Raw genomic sequence first — 24,444 nt, 5'->3', positions numbered from 1 at the left:
AGTTGATATGCAGCCTTGCTGTGCTCTGACTCAGCCAGCACTTTCTTATTTAGTATTCTGGTCTCACAGTGGCCATGTCTGCGAGTGCCATCCCATGTGCTCCACATAGCTGGCGTGTGTATTCACACAGAGGATGCCGGGAGCTCGCCAATGTAAGTCCACATGACCGGTCATGCATGATGTGTGTAGGCTAAGAAGGACATGTTTATGCCTTTCACTAGCAATGTAGTGCCTGTCAGCATCTGTAAGCATATTCATGTGTGTGTATGTTAATTGCGTCACTATGTGCACTTCCGGACTCGCCACTAAATTTGTGTGAATACATGTCGAGACTGATCCGGGCCCTCCCTTTTGCTCTCTGGGCTGGCATGTTTTCCCTGCAGGCGTCTCTAATGATTAAAGCGACTCACGCAGACTTTGAAAAGAACGAGCAAGTTCACGTGGCCTTGACTCTTCAGCAGATTCTCGTCTTTGTGATTTTGGCAGAGCGTATGCATTTCTGTTCATGTTTATGCACAATCAAGTGACGACGTAAGTGTTAAACCCTGTTTTGAAGTGAGTGCAGCTGGGAGGCAATGCTTGTATTTTGTCTAAATGATATATGGCTGGTATGTGTGAATAGCAGAATTATGGCTCAGCTGTGACAGTGACAAACGTAATCAGCAGAGCGTTGGATGGCGAAGAAGCAGAAACAGAAGCCAAACACTGAGCACCTCATTTTGGTGCCTGAACCATATTAGGGTTCATGTCCTTTTAAGTCACACCAAGTCAGTATGCTTTTTGTCACATTTCGCGCTCTGAAGAATCTTGCACTTAACTCATTCACTGCCAGACATGTGCAAAAATGTGTCCACTCCAGTGCCAGGGTTTTTGTCATTTTCACTCGAATTCCAGGACCCACAAAATATTGAGTTGTAGGACTACATAAACATTAACTGCAGCATAAGAACCCTTAGACTCTCTTCTTTCATCAGAAAAAAAGAGTTTATTCCTAAAATATATGGGTCTGGAGTTATATGACCTTGAAATGAGGGCGGCTGTCCAAAATACAATGCAATACATACATATTGGTTTATATTGTGCTTTAACAATAGCTGAAGCTGGAACAAACCACTAATATGGAAAAGGGGAAATACTACCCCCTTGTGGAAGGGAAGAAACATTGCCATAGGCCATGGCGAGAGGCCATGGGCAGCGCTTTATCTGCCCCCCAACAAGAAAAAAACAAAACCCGAACAAATTCGGGAATGCCGCTCGACGGCATATTTTCAATTCCCGAATAAATTCTGAATGGCATTGAATGAGTTAACAGCCCCCAAAACGATCACCCCACGTACCCCTTTTTCAACCTCTTATATAAAATATGCACGTACCTACCAGCATTTATACAGTACATGCTTTGCTTTGCCTACCACGGTGATGCAGATTCATTTACTCTACCTGGTAAGATACAGCGGGTGAAAAAGTTGGTATTTCTGTCTTTCATCCTGGTTGAAAAGGCCAATGTCATTGTAATGACCTTTGCAAGGCTGACTTTCTGTCATCATATTCAGGTGTCTAATGCAAATCTGATGAGTGCTGATAGAACAGGGGCAAACAACCTTTTTTCTATTAATATATACGTGCAGTTTGTGTTGAGAGCAATTTCTTGTGTTTAGTCTGCATTGGCAGACGTGTCTTGTGTTGCTAGCCTGATTGTTTTGTTTATTTTGAATGACCTTGAATCTTACTCCAGCTGTCCTGTGTTTATTTTGCACTTGAGAGTCAAATGAGAAGCATATAGCACTGTGAAGGTAGTCTAAACCCTAGATGGCAATCTTTAGATCTGACAATCGCAATGATGATAATGACAGTAGATGTGCTCTTTGGCTGCCCTTCAGGGCAGCTTGTGGATCATCAAGCATCAAGCCAATCAATTGGAGCTCACTTTTGTGGCATTCGGTCCCATTTGAGAATAGAGAAGAATAAAACAGGAAAATTCCACTTCACATAAAAGCCTTATACTACAAATGTATGAAAAAGGAAATAGAAATGCAATTACCAAAGACTTTCAGTCCAGTTTCAAAGATTAAAGACATTTGGCATGAGCTAGTATTATTGTGAAATGCTTTGAGGAAATAGTGTGAAATAGACAAAAAATCAGAGGTAGCTGCTTTTCAAATGCAACTTGTGTCGAGACAGGGCTGTAACACATCAGACGCAATCATCATATGTCCCACTTGAGCTGTAAATATTGATAAAATTGGAATGCCTATGCATGAGTTCTGTTCGCTGATTTTAGTTCATCTTTCGATATTGTATGACTACATGTCTTTGCTCAGATACTCCAGACAAGACTTCAAATGGAGTCCTGCATCAAAAGACAAGATTCTTTCTTGACAGTTGAAGTTAAAGTGAAAAACACTCCCCAAACCTGTAACAAAGGGGTGGGGCAGGGTGCAGCTAGTCCGCCTGTTTTCTTGACTATGGATGCAAACCATTAAAGAAAAAGCCAAGTAAACGCCATCATCATTATGAAATTCTCTGATGACACCAACACTGTGAGCCTCCTTCAATCTAGTGACTGCACATCCACCTACCACAAAGAGATAGACCCTTTTATGCCCTGCTGGAGAGAACCCCATCTCACTCTTCATGTGGTTAAAACCACAACAATGTTTGAACGCAGAGGACAACAGACACATGACCCTTAGGGCAAGGAAATAGAGCAGGTTGAATTCACTTAATAAATTGCATACAATGTTTTTTACATAGAAAATATGTGTGTGTGACTATTGTTATAAAGTCTGTCTAACTGTTGGTACCATTTGTGTTCAAACATTTGAGGTTAGAAGACTAACTATGGATACTAGTCATTAGTCCATCTCTGGTGTTTTCCACTGAGTGGTAACATTAAGCTAGCAACAGTATGTGATTGGTTTTTAATTATGTGCTGTGTCATTCTCTTTGTTTGTGTTTAGTAAAGTCAACCAGGGTCTTGATTTTGTTTTCTTTTTTGAAGAGGTGAGCTCAAATGATCTTAAACAATGTAGAAAATTCATCAATGGTCATATTTTTGCATCATCTGCCTGATTGTTAAGCTGTCTGGCCTATTAGTGCATGATGAGAATTTCATAAGCACAAAATGTTCTTTGGATGATGTGCTTTTTTGGCTTCCTCTGGATATTTTGCGGACGACAGTTAGCCTAAGTCAGCGTTTGTGGATGTTTGATCTGCTCACAACAGAACCCTCGTATTTGGCCGCTCAACCTGTCTTCATCAAAGTTTGCTCACTCTCGACCTGTCTTTAAGGATCAGTGGTCTTCCATCCTATTCCTTGAAGTCTTCTGCCCTGCCCGTTTTCCAAGGTCTCCCTCCCCCAACTCACCTGATTAACTCAATCAGATAGTTATCAAGGTCTGCAGAACTTGAATAATGGCCCTGTTCATTTGAATCAGCCGTATTGCAGCAGAGAATGGTGGAAAACAGGCAGGAGAGAAGCCATTTAAGAACAATATTAGAGAACCCTGCTTTACAGACAATGAACATTTCTTTCCCTGTTTCTGTCCGTGACTTTGTAAAAAAAAATATCAGTTTTGCGACTGTTATCTCATAATTTAGACTCCCACCCCTCTAAAAAACAAAATTTTGCATGAAGTTCCCTGCTGAACTTCATGCAAACCATCATAGACCTGACAACAAATAGCATCAATCTGGCAGCATTATGGTCCATTAAGCAATGGATGTCCGGACAAAAACGGCGCATCAACACATGTACACAGACAATGCAACAATGCTCTTAGTCATATATTCTTAATTGTTTCTGAAGACTGATTATTTCTGACGGCTGATAGCGTTGCAAATGTATCGATAGGCTATACTCCGTCAGTTGTGAAAAATGCTCGGAGTTATCAGTGTGGAGGCACCACTGTAATAAATGGAGAGCATCCCAATATGATTGCATGCTGTATTGTATGATGACAAATGGCATTGCAGTTGACCTACTTCATCTATCAATGGGGCGCCTTACTTTTATCATCATAATGGAAATGAGTCCCATGTCATGTGAGTGCCCTCGGATGCAAGATTGATGTGACACTGAACATATTTGAGAGTGACCTGCATGTGTGTGTGAGGTGAGGATGTCAGTGTTTCATAGATAAAGATGCAGAAGCATTTGGTCACTTTTCCTAGTCGCCTCTCATGACAACTAGGCGCTGTATCCACTGTTGTTGCTTCATTCCATTTTCCCTTTTTTTGTGAAGCAGGGTGGCAATTAGGTCTTTAATAACTCGGTACACTTTTTTGTAGAAATGTTGTTAAAGGTCCAGTCAAAGTCGATTAGTTATTGATGCCATTGGCATTTTTTCAGCAGCCTTCTTTTCACCACCACTGACCCCTTTAACATTAAGAACAGTTTTTATAGACAACTACAAAAGCAAATACAAACAGCTGTTTTAAAAGAAAGTCCATTCACACAATCCCTTAAGCCAAGCACAGGTCAGGGTGGTGGGGGGTTGATTTGTTCTGTTTCATGCAACACCCTCCAATCAAAGATCATGACAACGTGAGGTGATTGAGTGTCATACACACACCAGCACTGGGCACCTGTGTGTGATTAATATGTCACATGAGTGCTTTCACATGAAGATCCTCAGGCTAGAGAACACCTGAGAGTTGCAGACTCCATAATGCTCGCTATGCATCAATGAGCATTGTGATGAGTGGAAAAAGGCACAGATGATTCTTCAAATTGCAACCCTGCAGTGTCTGCAAGAGTGCCTCTTGACTGGCACTGTGCTCAAAACGCTTATTGTCATTTTTGACATGCAACCTGACCAAGGCGGTCAGGTTGGTCGTCTAGGACAGTGGTTCTTAATATTGTAAATCACTTATTCCATGCACGGTTACGGGTGAGTTGAAACCAATCCCAGCTGCCTTCAGGCAGGAGGTGACGGGACACCCTGATCAGGTTGCCAGCCAATTGCGGTCCACACAGACCAACAACCATTTACACTCACAATCACACCCAGTGACAATTTTAAGTGCGCTACTAACCTTCCATGTATGTTTTGGAATGCAAGAGGAAACTGGAAAACCTGAAGAAAAGCCAAGTGGGCCCAGGAGAGCATTCAAACTCCACACAAGAAGGCCAAAGCCAGAATCAAACATGGCGTCTCTGCACTGTGAGCTGGATGTTCTAATCAGCAATCATCCACCCTGCCTCTGTTGTATCTCCAAATACCCAAATTTTCGTTAGCTGCACCCCAAGGTTGGAGGGTATCATAACGATGTGCAAAACTGTGTCCACTGCAGTGCCAGGGTTTTTGTCGTTTTCATTCAAATTGCAGGAGCGAGTTTTAGGACTACATAAACATTCAATACAGCGTTAGAAAATGTAGACTTTATTCTTTCGTTGGAAAAGTTATATGGGTCTGGAGGTATCTTAGCTCGAAAAGGGGGCAGTTGTACAAAATACAATACTATACATATTGATTTATATAGTGCTTTAACAAGAGCATAAGCTGCAACAAAGCACGAACATGGACAAAAAGCAAATGCTTCCGACTTGTGGATGGGAAAAACATTGGCAGAGGTCTGACCACCGCTTTATCGGCAACCCCACAAGAAAAACCAAAACACGAAAAAGATTCGGGAATGGTGCTCAACGTCACACTTTTCAAGTCGCGAATAAATTCAAGAATGCCAGCGAATGAGTTAAGTTGCTGATTTCAGAACCATGAACGAAGGTTTCACATGTGTAGTTTCTTTGTACAGGAGTGCTATTGTGTGTTACTAAGCTTGTTGATCTGGTTCAGTAAATATTTGCACACTGGAAAATCAGTTGTACATCAGTTGAAATCAAGAAAATTACATTCCCAGTGTTCTCATCACAAATGAGACACCGTGAGAAACGGGCTTGTCTTTTTTCTGTTTGTGTCCAACGTTAATGGTTAAAAGCTGAATATTTTGTCAGTTCCAATCATGCTGATGAAAAGTAAAAGCCCAGAGTGTTTTATCGACCCGCTAATTCAGTAACTTTGTGGGAAGGGGCATTAATAATAATAATTCCCCAAGGAGCAGCGGCCAACCATAAAACGGTTGTGCAATGCAGACGTTTGGCGGGCAAAAATGATGCATTACTGAAGGCTGCTCTATTTCTGCGCACCCTGAAGACAATTAGGGATAGTCCAAGAGAAAGACAAACTGCAGTGTCTTCATGAGAGGGAATTCGCTCATGGAGGAATTTGGGGAAATTCCTATGTGTGCTGTTGAGAGTATCTCACAAAGGCCCAAAGAGATATCAAGTCTCCTGGAGATGCGGCAAGGTAAAAATGGTGATTTTGGTTGACTCCCAGGAAGGTATGACGGTTTGCAAGAAAGAGAGATACATGTGAAGGCCCAAAGAAAAATAACCACGCAGTAAGATGAGAGAGCCAGGCCAAATGAGAGTCTTTCAGTTCAAGCTGGCCTACGGGTAGAAACAGATTCCTTTCCGCAACACACATCCAATCTGAGCTTCTCTCGTATCATCTGACTCATGGAATCTGGCCCATACAAACTTTATCCATGACACACTGCTGGGAATGTCATCCTAAACGCCACAAGGACATCGCCTCAATCTGTGATCCTGAACCTCCAAACGGTGATTTCCTTTTTTGTTCCAGAGAAGTCTCATGCGCACAGTGAAGCAGTAGCGTCTTTTGATTCTAAGACGCTCTGAGCTACTGTCTAGCTCTTAATCGCTACTGTTGTAAGAACATTCTCAAAATAGCCAGAATCTTCACGCTGACACAGCCAACTAAGTCTTGCGTTGTGTTTAAATGGCCCAGTGATTAAAACAAAAACTGGCAGTAGTGTGTTTAGCTTCTTTGGGTCATCCAGCCCACTGACAATGAGCGCACAGCTATGGACGCAGTTATTTTAACATTTAGTTGAACAAGAACAGAATTCTTAGATCGTTACCACGTAGGCGTACTCATGCTAATGATGTGATACCAGGGCGAATGGGGCAATCAGGGCCAGTCATAGACCAAAATCAGTCAGGACAAAAGAAGTAATCAGTGTAGCCGCAGGGAGTAGTCCTCTGCTGCCCCTAACCTTAGAGCTGGGACCTATCAAACCAGAGGACAGGCACCACCACCTCTGGACATTAGGGATATATATATATATATATATATATATATATATATATATATATATATATATATATATATATATATATATATATATATATATATATATATATACAGTAAAGTCTCGTTATATCGATATTCAAGGGAGTCCGAAAAAATATCAATATAACCGGGACTATCGATATATCCGACCCTGTTTGCATGTAATTTTCTCCGTGCGTGCATAGAAATAGTATCGATATAACCGGGACTATCGATATATCCGATATCGATATAACGAGACTTTACTGTATATATATATATATATATATAAAAGGCCAGAGCTACCAGCAAATTTTAGTTTGCTGACGAAGCTTCTCGGATGAGAAGTGGAACGTCCGATACCTTCAAAGAAGTACAGACGATGGCTGAAGAAACCTTTTCATTGTCGAATACGAAGTTTTTGCAGGCTGTAGCACAGGCCTGCTGGTATGCACACCTGTCTCCTTGCGAGCTCGCCTGGCAGCCCCTAAAAGAGGGAGTGCAGGACGGAGGAGTAGGGTTTTGCCGCGACCTGCCCCACGCGCCGCCCTGCCCCTGCCTGAGGCTAGAGGGAAGGGAGGGGCTGGGACGGGTGATGCCAGAGGTGCGTATTAGAAGGCTGTCACGGCCAAAGTGGGAGTTGAAGCCATTTAAGGGGCAGGTGCGCCTGAGTTAGTCTATTGCTGCATTTTTACCAAGTCAGAGTCATTTGAAGTGACACGTATGGCATTCTTGAATGTAAACAAATAGTGTAAAAGATAACTCACAAAGTATTGAAAGCAGCCTTGCTACTCATTACCGTATCAATGCAGTTGAAAGTGGAATGTGCGCAAAAGTGACAAAAACATTTACATTTGAATTAGGTTGCGAATGCCGAGGTTGGAGACGGGACTGCATTTTGCATGCATGAATGCGTAAAGAACGGGGTCCTTTTTCCCGCTCCTTTTTGGCCAAGATGAATTTGTCAAATAAATTTTAAACTGAGTGAAATGAGTTTTAATTGGCACTGTCAGTAAGTGAGATATTGAGTCAAGAACCCCCAATCGATTTCATTGTAAATAGCACAGTCACCTTATGTCGACTCAATACAGTTACATATATCAAATATGCTTTTTATACTGTATTTTTATATTTGAACTATGTACAGTTCTTTTTATGAAACATTTTTGCACAGTTATACATTTCAGTCTTCTGATATTTCTATTATGCATAGCATACTTTGTTTTTATCTTTTCACAAGCCCTTTCAATGTTGCTGCTGTAGATTGCAAATTTTCCCATTGTAGGACTATTAAAGGCTTTCCGATTCTGATTCTGATTAAAATTTACATGTTATTGAGCATGTTTTGACCCAACATAAACAAAATCGACCTTAAGTTATGTTAAATACTAAAAATGTAAAGTTAATGTTAAGTCTCTATTTGCAATTCATTACTGTACATTTGTCTGCCGGGCAGATGAACTCACATGGCCACCATTTCTCATATTTCTTGCCATCACTGATTTCGAATAAAACTAATCCGACTCCTGACCAGAATTTGTCACACGAGATTTATTGGAGAGAGAGTAATTGTTGATAGTCGATGATAATTGTAACGGTTTGCAAGGTGGTGATGGCAGTTGTGGATCCCAAAAAGCAGGCACGAGGGAGCAGCAGGTTGTGTTTGAGAAATTGTATTAAAATAAAGTCAACAGGAACAAAATCTGAAACATCAAACAGAAAAAATACAAAGTATCAAATAAAGATGAAGAGTAAAAGTCTGCCAAGATTAAACAAACACATGCACAGCATACAATGCATACACAGTGCATACAATTGCATACAATGACCCGACACCGAATGGTCGTGCCGGGAGTCCTTTTGACTGCCACTGATTGGAACGACGAGCACCTGCGAGGCTGCAGGCAGGGCTGACAGCGCTACCTGTTGGTCGCCAATCCGAACGTGGCAGTCTGCCACTGATCGGGACGACCAGCACCTGTGCAGTTGCAGGCGGGGCCGACAGCGCCACCTGTTGGTCGCCAACCAGATCATGAGAATAATAGATAGATAGGAAAGTTGCACATGAACCTACAAGCTATAGTATTTGTCCTGCATTCATTTGGTGTCACGACGAATGTTGTAGCTTATTTACCTTTTTTATCAGTTCATTTTCTTTTAACTCAGTCATCCCCGAATTTATTCAGGAATTGAAAAGCATGACGTGGAGCCCCTTTCCCGAATTTGTTCGGGTTTTGGTTTTCTTGCGGGGGATGCAGATAAAGCACTGGTCAGACCTCTGCCAATTATTTTTTCCTCCCACGAGGGGGCATGATTTGCCTTTTGTACAACCGCCTCCATTTCAAGCTCAGATAACTTCAGACCCATATAACTTCGGAATTAACTCTTTTTTTTCCGATGAAAGAATAGAGTCTAACGTTTCTTAGTCTGCATTGAATATTCTCTGGGTCCTTAAATTTGAGTGAAAATGACAAAAACCCTGGCACTGGAGTGGACTCATTTTTGCACATTGTCTGGCATCGAATGAGATAATCTTATATTTGATTGATTTGTTAAAGTGTGGAGCAGAAGTCAGCATAAATAATAAGCAAAGAAGCACTTTGTCACTCAGAAATGGAAATATGTCTGATGAGATTATCAATATACTAAATGACTAAACCCTTCCCCCTCCTAAGGAAAGATCCAAGAAAGACAGAGTTTAAACACAACCACGAAAAAAACATAACAGCATCAATGAACAGGCACTGAGTGAAAGTAATCAGTGAGAGTAAATACAAGCAACGGCATGAGACATCAAGGCACACCTGGAAAACTGGCGAGCAGCTGCAGGGAGCTGAATGATAGACATGAGGAACAAGGTTGACAACCATAGGTGAAAACTAGAATCTAACAAACAAGCCGACATCAAAGCAAAAAAATATAATCGAAACCACAAAAACACCCACCGTGACAGTGACCTCATTTTTTTCAGTTGAGCCTGTTATGGCTTGTTCATTGACAGTTTCCCGAATGAGATTTTTTCTTTCTGAAGGAGGAGCTTCACCAGACACCATCAACCAGGCACTGCCTCAAATCTTCATGTTGATATATAGCGAGCAGCGCAGTAGCATGTGTTCTTTTCACTTTCCGCCTTTCCTTCCTGACGCCTCACGTGTACTTTACATTTATTGAACTGCAACAAGCTACGTGTATCTGGTCGTCTGAGCCTGTCCTCTTCATCTCTTATGGCACACATGCGCAGAATGCTCACAAGTCCTGTCGGTTTGTCCCCGCGGGGAGCATCAGCTGCCTGTTTGGCACGCCTACTCAAGACACAACAAATTAAGGTCACAGCAGGGATGGCCAAGCCTGTAAAGGACAGCATGAGCTAGCTATGTGTAGCAATACATTTTCCCCTAACTATGTATAACCTCTAAAAACTGACTTGCCTCCAGAGGGTTTTCATCAAATGGCTCCTGTTGCACTCAGATAAAAACTGCCACGCAGTGCACCATTTTGGAGGATAAATGGTGACATTGGCTCTCCTTTGAATGCACCTTAGCAGACTGACATGAATGCTCTCCTGATGCCTTTTTGATAATGTCTGACAAAGAACTACACACCCTCATGTCTCTCTCAGGGACAATGACGATTCATCTTTGATTATCTCGGTAGGGGTATTTTTATATTCCTTTTTTCCAATCATGACCACGTTGCACACGCTCGAGGAAAAACAATGACATTATTATCAAATGGCACCTTCCAAGTCGAACAATCGCACCTATAGTTTAAACCACCAAGTTGCTCTCGAAATACATGCAGTTAAAGTTAATGGGAAAAACATGAATCTTGTGTGATTTGATCTCAGTGAGCAGTGAAAGCACAAATGTCACACTTTGCTTCTGCACGTCTTGGATGTTTCCCTTCTCCAACACAACTGATTCAACTGACCAGGATCATCATCAGGCGTCTGTAGAGCTTGCTGATAAGCGGATCATTTAAATCAGCTGTGGTAGAGGGGAAACGTACAATTTACAGGACGGAAGCCATCGATTAGGATCCATCCAGATTATATTAGCTTGATGAGATGTTAGTTTTGTGATGCTTCTTGCATTAGGAGCAACGCACTGCATGTAACAGTTGTGGGTTGTTTTAGAGGGCTGCATTTAATTGGTGCTTGGTGGTTTTATAAATATTTTAACATTCATTGTTGTTGAATTTTTATAATCATTGTGATGTTTTTGTTTTTAACAGTGGCAGGCTGTGCATGTCACTCTTAAACCTTCAGTAGTGCTACGTCTGAATCAATCAGCTGGAGGTGGGGTATGATATTACTACACGGTCACTAGAGCAGGGGTGTCCAAAGTCGGTCCTCGAGGGCCGCCATCTGGCCTGTTTTCCAGCTCTCCCAGGAACAACGCACCTGATTCAAATCATCAGGACCATTTTGATGCTGCTTCAGAGCTGGCTGATGAGCTGATCATTTGAATCAGGTGTGTTGCTCCTGGGAGAGCTGGAAAACAGGCAGGAGAGCGGCCCTCGTGGACCGACTTTGGACACCCCTGCACTAGAGGATGTCATTGGCCACCAACTTACGAAATAATGTCATGAAACTGTTCGAATTTTTGCGACGAATGTGTGGATTCATGATAACCTCATAAAATGTCAATATTATTTAGTATTTTTGCTAGCTTCGGAGCTGTCAAACCTTTCTTAATTATGTCCATCTATTCTGGAAAAGTCCATCTTGAAAATGGCTTTAACAGTATATCTGCAACCAAATCCATATCTTATCCTCCTTCAGCCATTGTGGGTTGACAAAACTGCTATTAAATCATCACATTATATTTGCTTAGGCAGCTAGCTACCGACACAGTATGCTAGCTCTGGTCAGTATGCTCTTGTCACTAGCGGCTTGTGATACTATGATTGGCTCAGGACTCGCCATTCATGTGACTAGCCAATCATAGTTTGCGAAAACTCTGACGTTGCCAGTGCTTTCCAGCAGGCTTTGGGTTGCCAACCTGAACTCTGGTTAAAGCAACAGTTTCATCAACATTGATTTTTATGCTCAATGACCTGCGGAACTGATTGTGAAGGCGTCCAGATAGATTTCTGACCCTGGTAACAAATGGTGGCTGAAATGTGAATGGTTAAATGCTTAAATATGAAAACGTACATCTGGAAGTGACACAACGGGGGAAGCGGTACAGCGGGGAAAAGCAATGAAAAGAAGCTGAAAGACAATTAGGAATTATTGAATAAGAATTCATGGACAAAATATAATTCACTTTATTGTGTGATTCAGATATTTTTAGGCCACCAGAGAAGGCCTTGTAGGCCCCGACAGCCCACCACTGGTTTTTAACCTTGCAAAAAGAAATTAAAACAGTTAAAAAGCTAGCTACTTTTTCTGCACTGAAGTAAATGGCTGACTTTGCGAGCATTTGTTAAATCATAAGGTCAATTTTTGATATTTTACGAACATATTTTGGCAAATCAAATAGCGAAACAGCGTGGTCTAGAGATCTGAAGTTCCTGGAGATTCGTCCTTACCAATGCAAGCCAGGGGGACCTTCATTGAAGGGCAGTATCATATTCTGGCTGAGTGTGCGACTGTGTAATCCATAGCTGTAGGGAGGGTGACCTTCACGGCAGGGAGGCGAGCAAGCAAGCAGGCAGGCAGGCAGGCTCTGACATAAACTGCACTGCCAAAAGGATGCTGGGGATGAAATGTGCCACGTACGTTTTGAGAATGACATTCTGTTATCTCCTGTAATTCATCGAGGTGGTCTTTTATTTGCATCATTGCGTGGAATACATTTTTTTTGCAAGAATGCAGAGCAAAAATACACACACACAAAACATTTACTTGAATTTCAAAGCTTGGATATAAAAAAAAATTGTCACTCATGACACATTTGCTGTCGTGCTTTTGAATCATGTGAAATCAGGTGGCAAGACAGCGATGTGAGGGTGATGACGCAGCCAAATTGACCCATAATCATGAATGATGCATTTCTCGGTCCGCCCTTATGCTGAGAGGGAGATGGCCAGCTGGCTTGCTGCATGCGAATGCTGCAGAACGAAGTGCCACTTTTAATGGCTTCCACCTACATCACACATTAAGTCCAAAACTGAAACCTGGGCGGTGCACTCTGGAGTGGATACTCCATATATCCTCACCACTTTACTGCACCTCCTTTCTAGTCTCTTTATGCCCTTGCATTGTCATCCTTTGACTCCCCCTCCTTCCCCCTACTTTCCCAGCTCCTCTATTTTTGTCAGTGACAATCACTGTATTTTCCGTCTCACTGCCCCGCGATGCCGCAGTCAGAGGGTGGCATCATAACAGGGTTGAAGGAGAAGGAACGCGAACGGGAGCGGGCGTGAGGGTGCGCAGAACAGCTTTGTTGTCGCTGTCACATCTGCCGGCTCCTTGGGCGGCCGCGTAGCAACAGCATCAACACGCACTCCGTGACATTCCGTCACACGTCAGTAGCAAGCCTCACACGCGAACCTACATGATGCGTGCTCAATCGGAGCTTTATAGTGAAGCGAAGGGAGATTATACATAAAGAAAACGAACAAGTGGCGCCAATGTGAGCTATTTGAGGAAAGCGCTTTATTGATGTATTATGTCATCGGACCTTTGATCTCAAAACAAATGCGGGGGTGCCTTGACAGTCTGATCCATATTTATCACTCAAAGTTTTTGTATCTCAAATCATGAATACATCTGTTCCAGCTTTATCACACAAATATATACTTTTTAAAAAGTGTATTGTAACAAATATAACATTCTATACAATTGTACATAAAAAAGTGTTCCCCGCCTACTGCCCGAAGACAGATGGAATAGGCTCCAACATCCCCAGCAATCACTGTGAGAATAAAGTGGATCTAAAAATTAGGTTAATGGATGGAAAGTAGTAATTATGGACATCAAATCAAAAGTAAATAATTGAAAAGGTTAAATAGCTTTTGCCCCATTTATTGCTTCGGCATTTGGGACCACTAAATAGTAATTGTAGTTGTAATAAAAAATAATTTCTACACGGTGGGGTTTATAAAGGCTAATATAATCTAATCTATCTTATTTTACAGTGTATAAAGCGCACCAGACTATAAAGCAGGGGTCAGATCCTTTTTGACGAAGAGAGCCATAAAAGTAAAATATTTAGAAATGTTTTTCAGTGAGAGCCACACACACACACGCACGCACACACACGCACGGGCGGCCACTTTTCAACAAAATGTCAGAATTTAATATTCAAAATAACTTTGTGATAGTACTCACCGTTAACATGAATGGTTTTCCGTTCCTCATGTTGGTAAAAATCCAGCGGAACGATCGGAATGAAAGTCAACTTGCCGGCTCCATACGCAAAGTTAATGCTAGCGAGCCTGCACACGGCTCATTAGCTTCCACACTTGCTATGCAACATACTTCTCACAGAAGTATATTGATGCTAACGTTAACATGGGGCTTGTTAAAATGTAATTGAGATTCGACTGTTTCATCGATGGTATTGTTTCATTGCAAATTAGAATCAGAACCTTTTCTCTCCACAAAGGCAAACCCTCGGTGTATTCAAGCTGAAGTGTACTTTGTTTTGACTCCTCGGGCTCATTTAAATGGCCGTTTACCTGTTTCAACTGACGGCCAGTATCATCCAATCAAAATTGCGCTTTCCGCCAACCGCAGCCCCAACAGAAAATGAACAGAAAAAAGCGAGAATATGTATTTAGATTTATCGGCGAGCCATATGCAATCATCAAAAGAGCCATATATGGCTCGCGAGCCATAGGTTCCCGACCCCTGCTAAAGTGATCTTCAATGAATGAAAAAAGTTTTAGAAATATAATATATGATAAATATATACGAGTTGTCAAAATATAAGGCACATCGCATAATAAGGTGCTAGAGTAGAGGGTGAGGTTACGCACCGCAGTGGGGAAATGGAGTCAATGGCTGCTGACAGTAGTTGGATTGGATTGGATTGGATATGCCTTTATTAGTCTCACAGTGGAGAAATTTACATTTCACAGCAGCAAAGTGATGAAAGGAATGAAAGTAGAAAAACAAAAATACATGAGCTGCTGGAAAGGCAGCCACTCTCGCGGCGCCGTCTTGAAGTCAAAAGAACAAAAAAAAAACTAAATAACAAATAATATGACAGCATAGAGACAATATGACAAAACAAAGACACAGAGAGACATTCATTCTTCAGGACTTGCTGTACCCTCTTTGTGATGACATGAAACAGTTCTAGATGAAAGAGGAGAGGATCAAAGCGTCTTTCCACCAGTGGATCAGGGACATCATGGTGGAATGTGCATGTCAACTACAAGCTAAATGTTGAAAGCAAACACGCAGCTGTAGCATCCATTGACGAAAAGAGATTGTCTCACATCTCCTGTTCCACATAAATTTGCTTCAATTCCAAGCCGCAACAGTTCCACATACGCATCGGCGCTCTGCGCTGACGCTCCTTTCTTCTTATTGCGGGTTCCTCAAGCCATGCATCCATCCAGCCGCAGACCGTCCAACGGCACTGACCTTTCCGCTAAACAAAGCGGGGCTGTGAAGATGCTGCCCATTACAGGCGCAAAAAAGCACAATGGCCCCTTTGGTGTCCAGCGATGGCAGTCGAATGGCTCCGACATTCCTCCCATTCAAAAACAGTACCGGCATATTCATGCTGCCGAAAAGGCGCAACCGCTCAGCACAGTCTCCTCCTTGATGAATGTCGTGGTCAAAAATGCTGAAAAACAATCCGTATCCGTTCCACACGACGCACAACAACACAAAGTGACAAAAGAAAACACAAAACAAGACAAAAACAACCAAAAAAAGCAAGGCTCATGAGAGCACTTGCTGAGGCTGCCTACTCGGGCGCCATCTTGGACTTCAACAAGCGAGACCTGTTGTGGCTCAATATTACTTCACATACAAGGCGCACCTGCGTATAAGGTGCAGGGTCATCTTTTGAAGAAAATGAAGGTTTTTAAGTGCCCCTTATACACCAGAAAATACGGTTATCAAAGGTAATCTAATCTATGGTATTTTCAGATGTATGAGGCGCACTGGAATATAAGGCGCACCCCCAATGAATGGCGTGTTTTCAAACGTTTTCCATATATAAGGCACATCGCACTGTAAAGCGACCTTCAATGAATGAAAAATGTTTTCCAAAGATAATAGATAAATATATAAAAGTTTATATTTGTATTAATAAATATAAGGCGCACTACATTATAAGGCGCTAGAGGCTGGGGTTACACACTACTTCTACAGGGGGTGTGGGTGGGGGGACGGAATGGAGTTGATAGCTGCTGACAGCAGTTGCGAGACCTCTTTATGGCTCAATATTACTTCATATATAAGGTGCACCTGCGTATAAGGGTCATTTTTAAAGGAAAATTAAGACCTTTGTGTGCACTTTATACACTAGAAAATATTATTATCTAATCTAATCTAATCTAATCTAATCTATTTAATGCATACACAGAGACACACATGAAGATTGAGTTTAACAAGTGACTCAGAAAGATGCAGTAACATTTGGCAATTGTCCACACTTGCTATGCAAAGGATAAAGGAAATATGTCCGTCAGTATTATTAAAATGAACCCAAGGTGCTGCTGCACCATTTGTATTTAAATAACGTTGCTTAAACAGCTACAACATCACAATACACAGATTATTTGTGTATTTATGGCAGTTTTCGACATTTAGCTAAACAAAAGAAGCTGTGCATTCAAGACATGCTGAGGTACTGCCGTGCTCAACCCAAAAATAAAAAAATAAAAATCTGTCATTATTTCTATTGCCATTGGCAGTTGTCATGGCCAGTCTTTCTCTTCGTGTCATTTTTTACAAAGCGTTACTGAGTGACAGGATAGCGTTTCCTTCTACGTACTTGCTGTCAATTCAAATTATATCCTGCAGAAAGCTGTCATGATCTTAAGCTATGGTTGTCCATAAAAGGTGGAAAAAAAATAAAAACATGAAACACCCAACGCAGTAAAAAACATTGGGGGCATACGAACATTAAACCTTGGTGTCAAGTAGAAGGGGGATGGCAAAATATCATTCTGGCAAGCCCGAGGCTGCATCGCGGCTAAGTGCTCCTCTAGCAATGTCATAAATCGGTGTAGGCCTGCTAAAGTCCCTCTAGGATTACATTTAAAAATTTTAAACACGTTCTAATTGTATTTCAGATCGTATAACATTCCAAAGTAGTTCAAAAGGAGCCATTGTGTTCCAATCCAATCGCCATTGACATGTTTGTGCTGCATCCGTACCTAATGTGTGTTTCTGTGTTTTTTTCTTTATAATCAAATACAGTGTGACCTCAACTTACAAACACCTCAACTTACAAACATTTTGTCTTACAAACGTCAAATTTATAAAAATTAAACCTTATAATAAGCACTATTTTCATAATACACACCCACCACAGCTGGCGGAGTGAGTAAGTTACCAACAGTCCTTATGGAAGGTGACTCTCCTTCCATAAGCCATCAACGACCATCAAAAAGGTAAATAAAACTTTATTTTACAGCACAGTTTAATTACAGTCGTCATGTATTTTACAGCACAGTTTAATTACAGTCGTCATGTAATGCGCCTCTCTTTCCAAACAGAAATTCCCTTTGACCTTCGACCTCCAACGCCATTCCATCAAGCCATAAATGACCATCACAAATGTGATGGTCAATACAATAGCACATTTATTATAAATAGAATAAGGTATGTTGTGTGTAGTTTTAAGGCTTATTTAGTTGAAAAGTATATTTTATGGAAACCCGGGAACGGATTATTCCCATTTTCATGGTTTCCTATGGGAAATCTTTTTTTTTTTTAGATACACACTTTTCGCCTTACACACTCTGTCGCCTTACACACTCTGTCTGGGAACCAATTAACTTTTGTACCATCATGTTTGTTCAATCAACATTTACTGGAGGGAAGAGAGCAACAAGGTGGCAGAAGAGAAAAAAGCAGCGTAAGCAAGGACATTGTTGCAGTTTAAGGTGCAACACCACCCAGCTCGTATCATAGTACAGTGAGACCTCAACTTACAAACACCTTAACTTACAAACTTCAACCATCAATAAGGTAAATAAAACGTTATTTTACAGCAGTTTATTTCTTCAATAACAGTCCTCATGTAATGCGCCTCTCTTTCCAAACAGCAATTCCCTTTGACCTTCGACCTCCAACGCCATTCCATCAAGCCATAAATGACCATCACAAATGTAAATAAAGTGACTTTATGATACAATTCAGTGTATTTCTTTCATTACAATACAATAGCACATTTATTATACATAGAATAAGGTATGTTGTGTGTAGTTTTAAGGGTTATTTCGTTGAAAAGTATATATTATGGAAACCCAGGAACGGATTATTCCCATTTTAATGGTTTCCTATGGGATTTTTATTTTGAGATACACACTTTTCGCCTTACACACTCTGTCTGGGAACCAATTAAGTTTGTAAGTTGAGGTATAAAAGTAGTTCGACCACACACTTCTGCCGTAAAGGAAAGATAGCATTACACTACTGTGGATGAAATGAAGATGTTTTATTTATTTATCATATTTTCCGGTGTATAAGGCGCACGGGAGTATCAGGCGCCACTTCAATAAATTGTGTATTTTCAAACTTTTTCCAGATATAAGGCACACCTTCAATGAATGACATGCTTAAAATCGTTTCCTTATATTAACTCATTCACTGACATTCACAAATGTATTCTGGAATTGAAAATATGACAGAGCGCCATTCACGAATTCGTTCGGGTTTTGTTTTTACATGCTTGGGTGCCGATAAAGGGCAGGCCATGGCCTCTGGCAATATTTTTCTTTTCCACAAGGGGGCGTCATTTCTCTTTTTTCCATGTTTGTGCTTTGTTCCCGCTTCAGCTGTTGTTGAAGTGCTATATAAACCAATATTCATGTATTGCATTGTATTTTGGACAGCCGCACTCATTTCAAGCTCATATAATTCCAGAGCCATATAATTTAGGAATCAATTTCTGATTAATGAAGAGAGTCCAAGGTTTCTACAGTGACAGATTATCACTAAAGCTGTCACATTTTATGTCTCTGACTGGTTGTTTGTATTAAGTTTTTGTACATCATGGTGGCATCTTAAAAAAATAAATCAGAGGTACAAGATGTTGACAAAGAGGGTTGCTTTGTTTACATGGATCATTTTAATGGTATACTATTATCCTGTCATACTGACACTTTCAACAAATATGGGCAAAAGGATGTTTTGATTTGTTTTTGAGAACTCTCCCAATTTCTCATCTTCCCAAATTGCGAGGTATAAATAATTGTATTATTATTATTATTATTATTTTTTTTTTCAGAAAGGGGCAATGTTTTGTACTGTGCTGTAACATCAGAATTACATCTTGCTCAGACTATGTCGCTGGGCTTTTTCAACAAAACATTCTGCTTTCACAAGCTTCAAATCTATTCAAAGCAATGATTCCCAGTTCCCTTCATGATCTTTGAAAGCACACAGTTATCCGGAAACATAGCTAATTTCCCCCATCCCATCTTCCGTTTTCAATCCTAATCCAGTCCCTCTAGTTTCCCAAATCCCTCCTCTTCCTGGCTCCGCACTGCTCTCAACATTTGCTGCAGCGTTAAACCCAATTATAGAGATGATAGCCGCTGTCAGTCAGCAGCTCACAGATGAAGCCGCCCCTCTTTAACATGCTAATGGGGTGCCAGATTCAATCAAGGCAAGTGGGGAGCGACACGCTGCTCGTTAGGAAGAAAATAATCCTAATAACAATGAGGCTCTGGCGCAGTGGCATGCGGCACCTAAAAGTAGCCCAAGTGTTGAACTTGGTTTTCACTCTTTCTGAGCAACCTCGTTTGCTTTCTTTTCTTCTTCTGGTGTACGATGGTGATGTGGGCTGGAGGAGCAGCACGACTAATTTGCTGGCCAAGTGGTTTGCGTGTGTTTGAATTATTGACTAAAACTGCTGTACGTTTCTGTACAATTGTGGGTTTTATTAGCATACCAATTTGGGACCCATAAATATATTCTACTCATGTTTGGAAATACTTAAAGGACAACCGACGCCTCCGGACAAGTTGTGTCCATAATTTGTAAAATCGCTTCAAATGACTTCTACTGAGCGTATTTTACAAAGATTCCACCGCATATAGCTATATTTTACGTTTCAAGACTCGCACTGAATATTCAGGAAGTCTTGTTTTTGAGTTAGTGACGAGTCCTGACCTTCACGTCACAGAAGGAACGCCCCTGACCGAGAAAGCGACACACGATGCATTTTGGGTACTTTGTTTAGTCTGAAAAGTTCGTGTTGATCCGTGTTGATGGCGAAATTAGAAGGAAAACACATAAATAACATGATGGTGAATTGTTGTGTGTTGCACAAAGACAACTATTTGATATTCGCTGACACAAATTCCGAGGAGAAAAATCACCCCATTTCCAATGGACTCTGGCGCCATCTCCTGCATTTTCTGGGTCGCTACACATCGATCTTGATGCCTCAAAATAACCCGGAATAATGTCTTTAATCGATTGCAAACATGTATGCTTTCCTCTTCAGAATTATTTGAATCATATTCTGAAGCCATTGTTTTGATTCTCGAGCAAGGCAAGACGTCTTGGCGTAACATCACAAACTGGGGGCGGGACTTACTGAAAATGCCCAATTCGTAGCTCAATTGTTTGCAGATTTAGCACACTTTAAGTCATTTTTATTGCCGTTTTGCATTTGACTAAAAATATCAGCCTGCGTGTTTTGGGTATTTCAGATGCTATGAAACGTTTTTCTGATGTCAGTTAGGAAACAAAAAAATGGTGTCGATTGTCCTTTAAGCAGGGGAAGTCGAAGAGCATTTAAATGTTGCTGATTCTGCATTTCTTGTCTGTGAGAAGTGCTGAAATAAACCTTACTTTCCGGTTATAAAGCTGGCCCTGCGCCTTATATGCAGGTGTGAATTATATGTGAAGTAATATTGAGCCACAACTGTTCTCACAACTACTGTCAACAGCCACAACTCCATTTCCCTCCACCATAGAAGAAGTCGTGCATAACCCCAGCCTCTAAAGCAGCGCCTTATATTGCGGTATGGCTTATACAGTAAAGTCTCGTTATATCGATATTCAAGGGAGTCCGAAAAAATATCGATATAACCGGGACTATCGATATATCCGACCCTGTTTGCATGTAATTTTCTCCGTGCATGCATAGAAATAGTGTCGATATAACCGGGACTATCGATATATCCGATATCGATATAACGAGACTTTACTGTATTTGGAAAACTTTTATGTTTATACAATCTATTTGGAAAACTTTTTTCATTCAATGATTGTGCACCTTTTAGTCCAGTGCGCCTTATATATGGAAAAAGTTTGAAAATACACCATTCATTTGGGATGCGCATTATACACTGGAAAATATGGTACTTAAGTGTGAGAGGGAGACACACACCAAATGGTTGCAAATTGGAATTTTTCAAATTAAAAAAAATGTGTTTTGGGGAAAAAGTGAACTCTTTCGAGGAAAACAGGCAAGAGAATCAAAAAAAGAACAGAAATCCATGTTGCTTGGTACTTGCTGAGTTCTGGAGAATTTAAATGTGTGACCTTGTTTTGCTTTATTTATTTATTTTTTTAAACAATTATAGCACATTGCGTTACCGTGTGTATGGAATGCTGTAAAAAAGAAAAAAACACAGAGCGAAGGATATCAGAGAGCAAGGAAAATTGACAGATGGGAGACAAGCATTATGTGGTGAAAATAAATTCAACTCACTTGACAACAAGCAGCCGTTTGGCAGATAGTGAGCAATTTTTCAACAAAGAGGCTTTGACCTGTTGAGGCTTGTTCTCAACAGAAAAAAAATGTGAAATACAATAGACAGGCTAATAGATAACAGTGGTGTTGACAATAGATATTAATTCTACTAATTCACTGCCATTCCCGAATTTGTTCCGGTTTTGATTTTTTATGCTTTGGTGCCGATAAAGTGCTGGCCATGGCCACTGGCAATTTTTTTTTCTTTTACACAAGGGTGCAGCATTTCCCTTTTTTCCATGTAACTGCTTTGTGTATTGCATTGTATTTTGGACAGTCACCCTCATTTCAAGCTCATAGAACTGCAGACCTATATAATTTAGGATTTAACTTTTTTTGATGGAAGAAGAGAGTCGAAGGTTTCTTACGCTGCATTGAATGTTTATGTAGTCCAAAAAGTCAGTATTCTGTGCGCCCTGAAATTCAAGTGACAATGACAAAAACCCTGGCACGGGAGTGGACACATTTTTGCACATTGCTGGCAGTGATTGACGGATGGATGGATGGATGGATGGATGGATGGATGGATGGATGGATGGATGGATGGATGGATGGATGGATGGATGGATGGATGGATGGATGGGGTGTCTAAATTTTTCTGAGTCTCAGCTGTTGGTGCACTATTTTCAAGTCATTGTAACTTTTTTACTTAAATTTTAAAAGCCAATTTTAGCGACATGACTTTGATCGCTGGGGCAGACGCGGCAATGTCAGTTTTTGCAATGACAAGCAATATTACGGCGAAGCCCAACACGTCTCACCACTTCAAAAGATTGGAACCCAATCCATTTCGGTCGCTATGTTTCAGGACACAGTTGTTAAGCTACTCTATATTCATAAACAACACCCCCGCCCGCCACCATTCTCTTTGGCTGATGGGATTTCGCCCTCGACCCCCTTTGGGGAATGGCAAACACTCTACATTAGCCTATTATTTCTGTGTAAGCTCTCAGTCGTACAGGAGTGGTTCATCGATGAGAAGGTTTCTTCAGCCGTCATCTGTACTTTTTGAAGGTGTCGGACGTTTCGCCTCCTATCCATATCCTATGGATCAAAAAGTACAGATGACGTCTGAAGAAACCTTCTCATCGATTAGCCTATTATTGTTGGCGCTCTTCAAAAAGCACAGGTGTGGCTTTTTTAAATGTCGTCATTACCCACACTGTATTAGCCCAACCGTGTTCCGTCCTTTCCCCGAGGGCTGTGGGTCTAATCTCGGAGAGAATCAGGTGCCTTTGTGACAATCCACCAAGGTGCATTTGGGCTGGTCCGGATGATAGAATTCCACACCTGAGGGCACAGGCAGGAGCATGGGAAGAACGTTGCTGGCCATTGTTCCCATTGGATGTGCGACTCAAACAGGAGATAGAAGGAAGTATTATTAGGTGGGGTTGAGGTGCCGTGTGGTGGAAAACAAGGAAGGGCAGGAAGATTGGGCCGCACTTCACCTTGTGTCACCTCGTTCTCCCCCTGAGAGGACTCTCTCCTTTTTTCTACCCCCTCTTTTCTTTCGTCATCAAGTCCAATCTCTGTACGCCGCACTGGAGTACTGCCTCGCGGCAGACACAATAAAGCAACACACCCACTCGTCTTAAAAAAGAATTGCTCCAGTTCTGCGATTTTTGCCTTCAGCCAATCACATTCAAGAATGTCTTGAGGACAGCACTGTCATCCTGTTGCAAGCTTGAATGACTGCCAGCCAAATAGAGAAGCACTCTGAAATCTAGGAAACAGCATACATTCAACTTGGTTAATCAGTTTTTGGTTGCTTGTAGGATAGTCCACCATAGAGCGGATTGCTTGTCAGGGTTGGTGACCTGGTTTGTTCGGTGAAATTACGATGTCATTGCTTAGTATCATGTGTCTTGTCTTGTTTCGATGAAAAGATTTCTTCAGCCGTCATCTATACTTCTTTGAAGGTGTCGGATGTTTCGCTTCTCATCCAAGAGGCTTCGTCAGCGAACTAAAATTTTGTGGTAGCTCTGGCCCCATTTTTATGCCTACTGTCCAGGCCAGTCATAGACCATAATCAGTCAGGACAATAGAAGTAATCAGTGTAGCCTCAGGGAATAGTCCTCTGCTCCCCCCAACCTGAGAGCAGGGACCGATCACAGCAGAGGTCTGGCACCGCCACCTCTGGACAGTAGGGATATACGGCAGAGGAAACCTTTTCATCAATGGAGCACTCCTGCACGACTGAGAGCTTACACAGACGTCTTGTCTTTCTTGTTATCCCCACCTGCCCTCCACCTGTGATTATCAAAAGGGACCCTTGTGTCCTCAATCAACCACGTGGAACAGCATCCTGTTATAATCATTGTAGCTCCAGTTCTGTAATTAGTTGAACCACTGTCTGCTTGATACTTTGCACATTGTCTCATAGTTGTTCCTGAGAGGTACCCCTTACATTAAGGAATTCAATTAGATTAGATTAGCCTTTATTAGTGTCCTCCATACTT

The 24,444-nt window shown here is 41.4% G+C and overlaps 1 protein-coding gene across 4 annotated transcripts in view; it reads left to right on the top strand.

Annotated features, from left to right (window-relative positions):
• Positions 1 to 24,444, top strand: part of znf385a (zinc finger protein 385A) — a 73,897-nt gene that overhangs the window by 1,312 nt on the left and 48,141 nt on the right. For 3 of the 4 annotated variants that reach the window (XM_088993244.1, XM_088993237.1, XM_088993247.1), the window contains exon 2: positions 70 to 152. The exons of the other annotated variant lie outside the window; for it this stretch is intronic. In XM_088993244.1, the coding sequence (XP_088849370.1) occupies positions 134 to 152 (19 nt within the window). In that variant the 5' untranslated portion in view covers positions 70 to 133. The remainder of the gene's footprint in view (positions 1 to 69; positions 153 to 24,444) is intronic. 4 annotated transcript variants of the gene reach the window in all.

The sequence above is a fragment of the Hippocampus bargibanti genome, linkage group LG01 (assembly GCF_051943395.1).
Source record: "Hippocampus bargibanti isolate YZ-2025 linkage group LG01, ASM5194339v1, whole genome shotgun sequence".
NCBI lineage: Eukaryota > Metazoa > Chordata > Actinopteri > Syngnathiformes > Syngnathidae > Hippocampus > Hippocampus bargibanti.
Note: the sequence above shows the minus strand (reverse complement) of the source record. Positions and strands in the feature narration are given on the sequence as shown.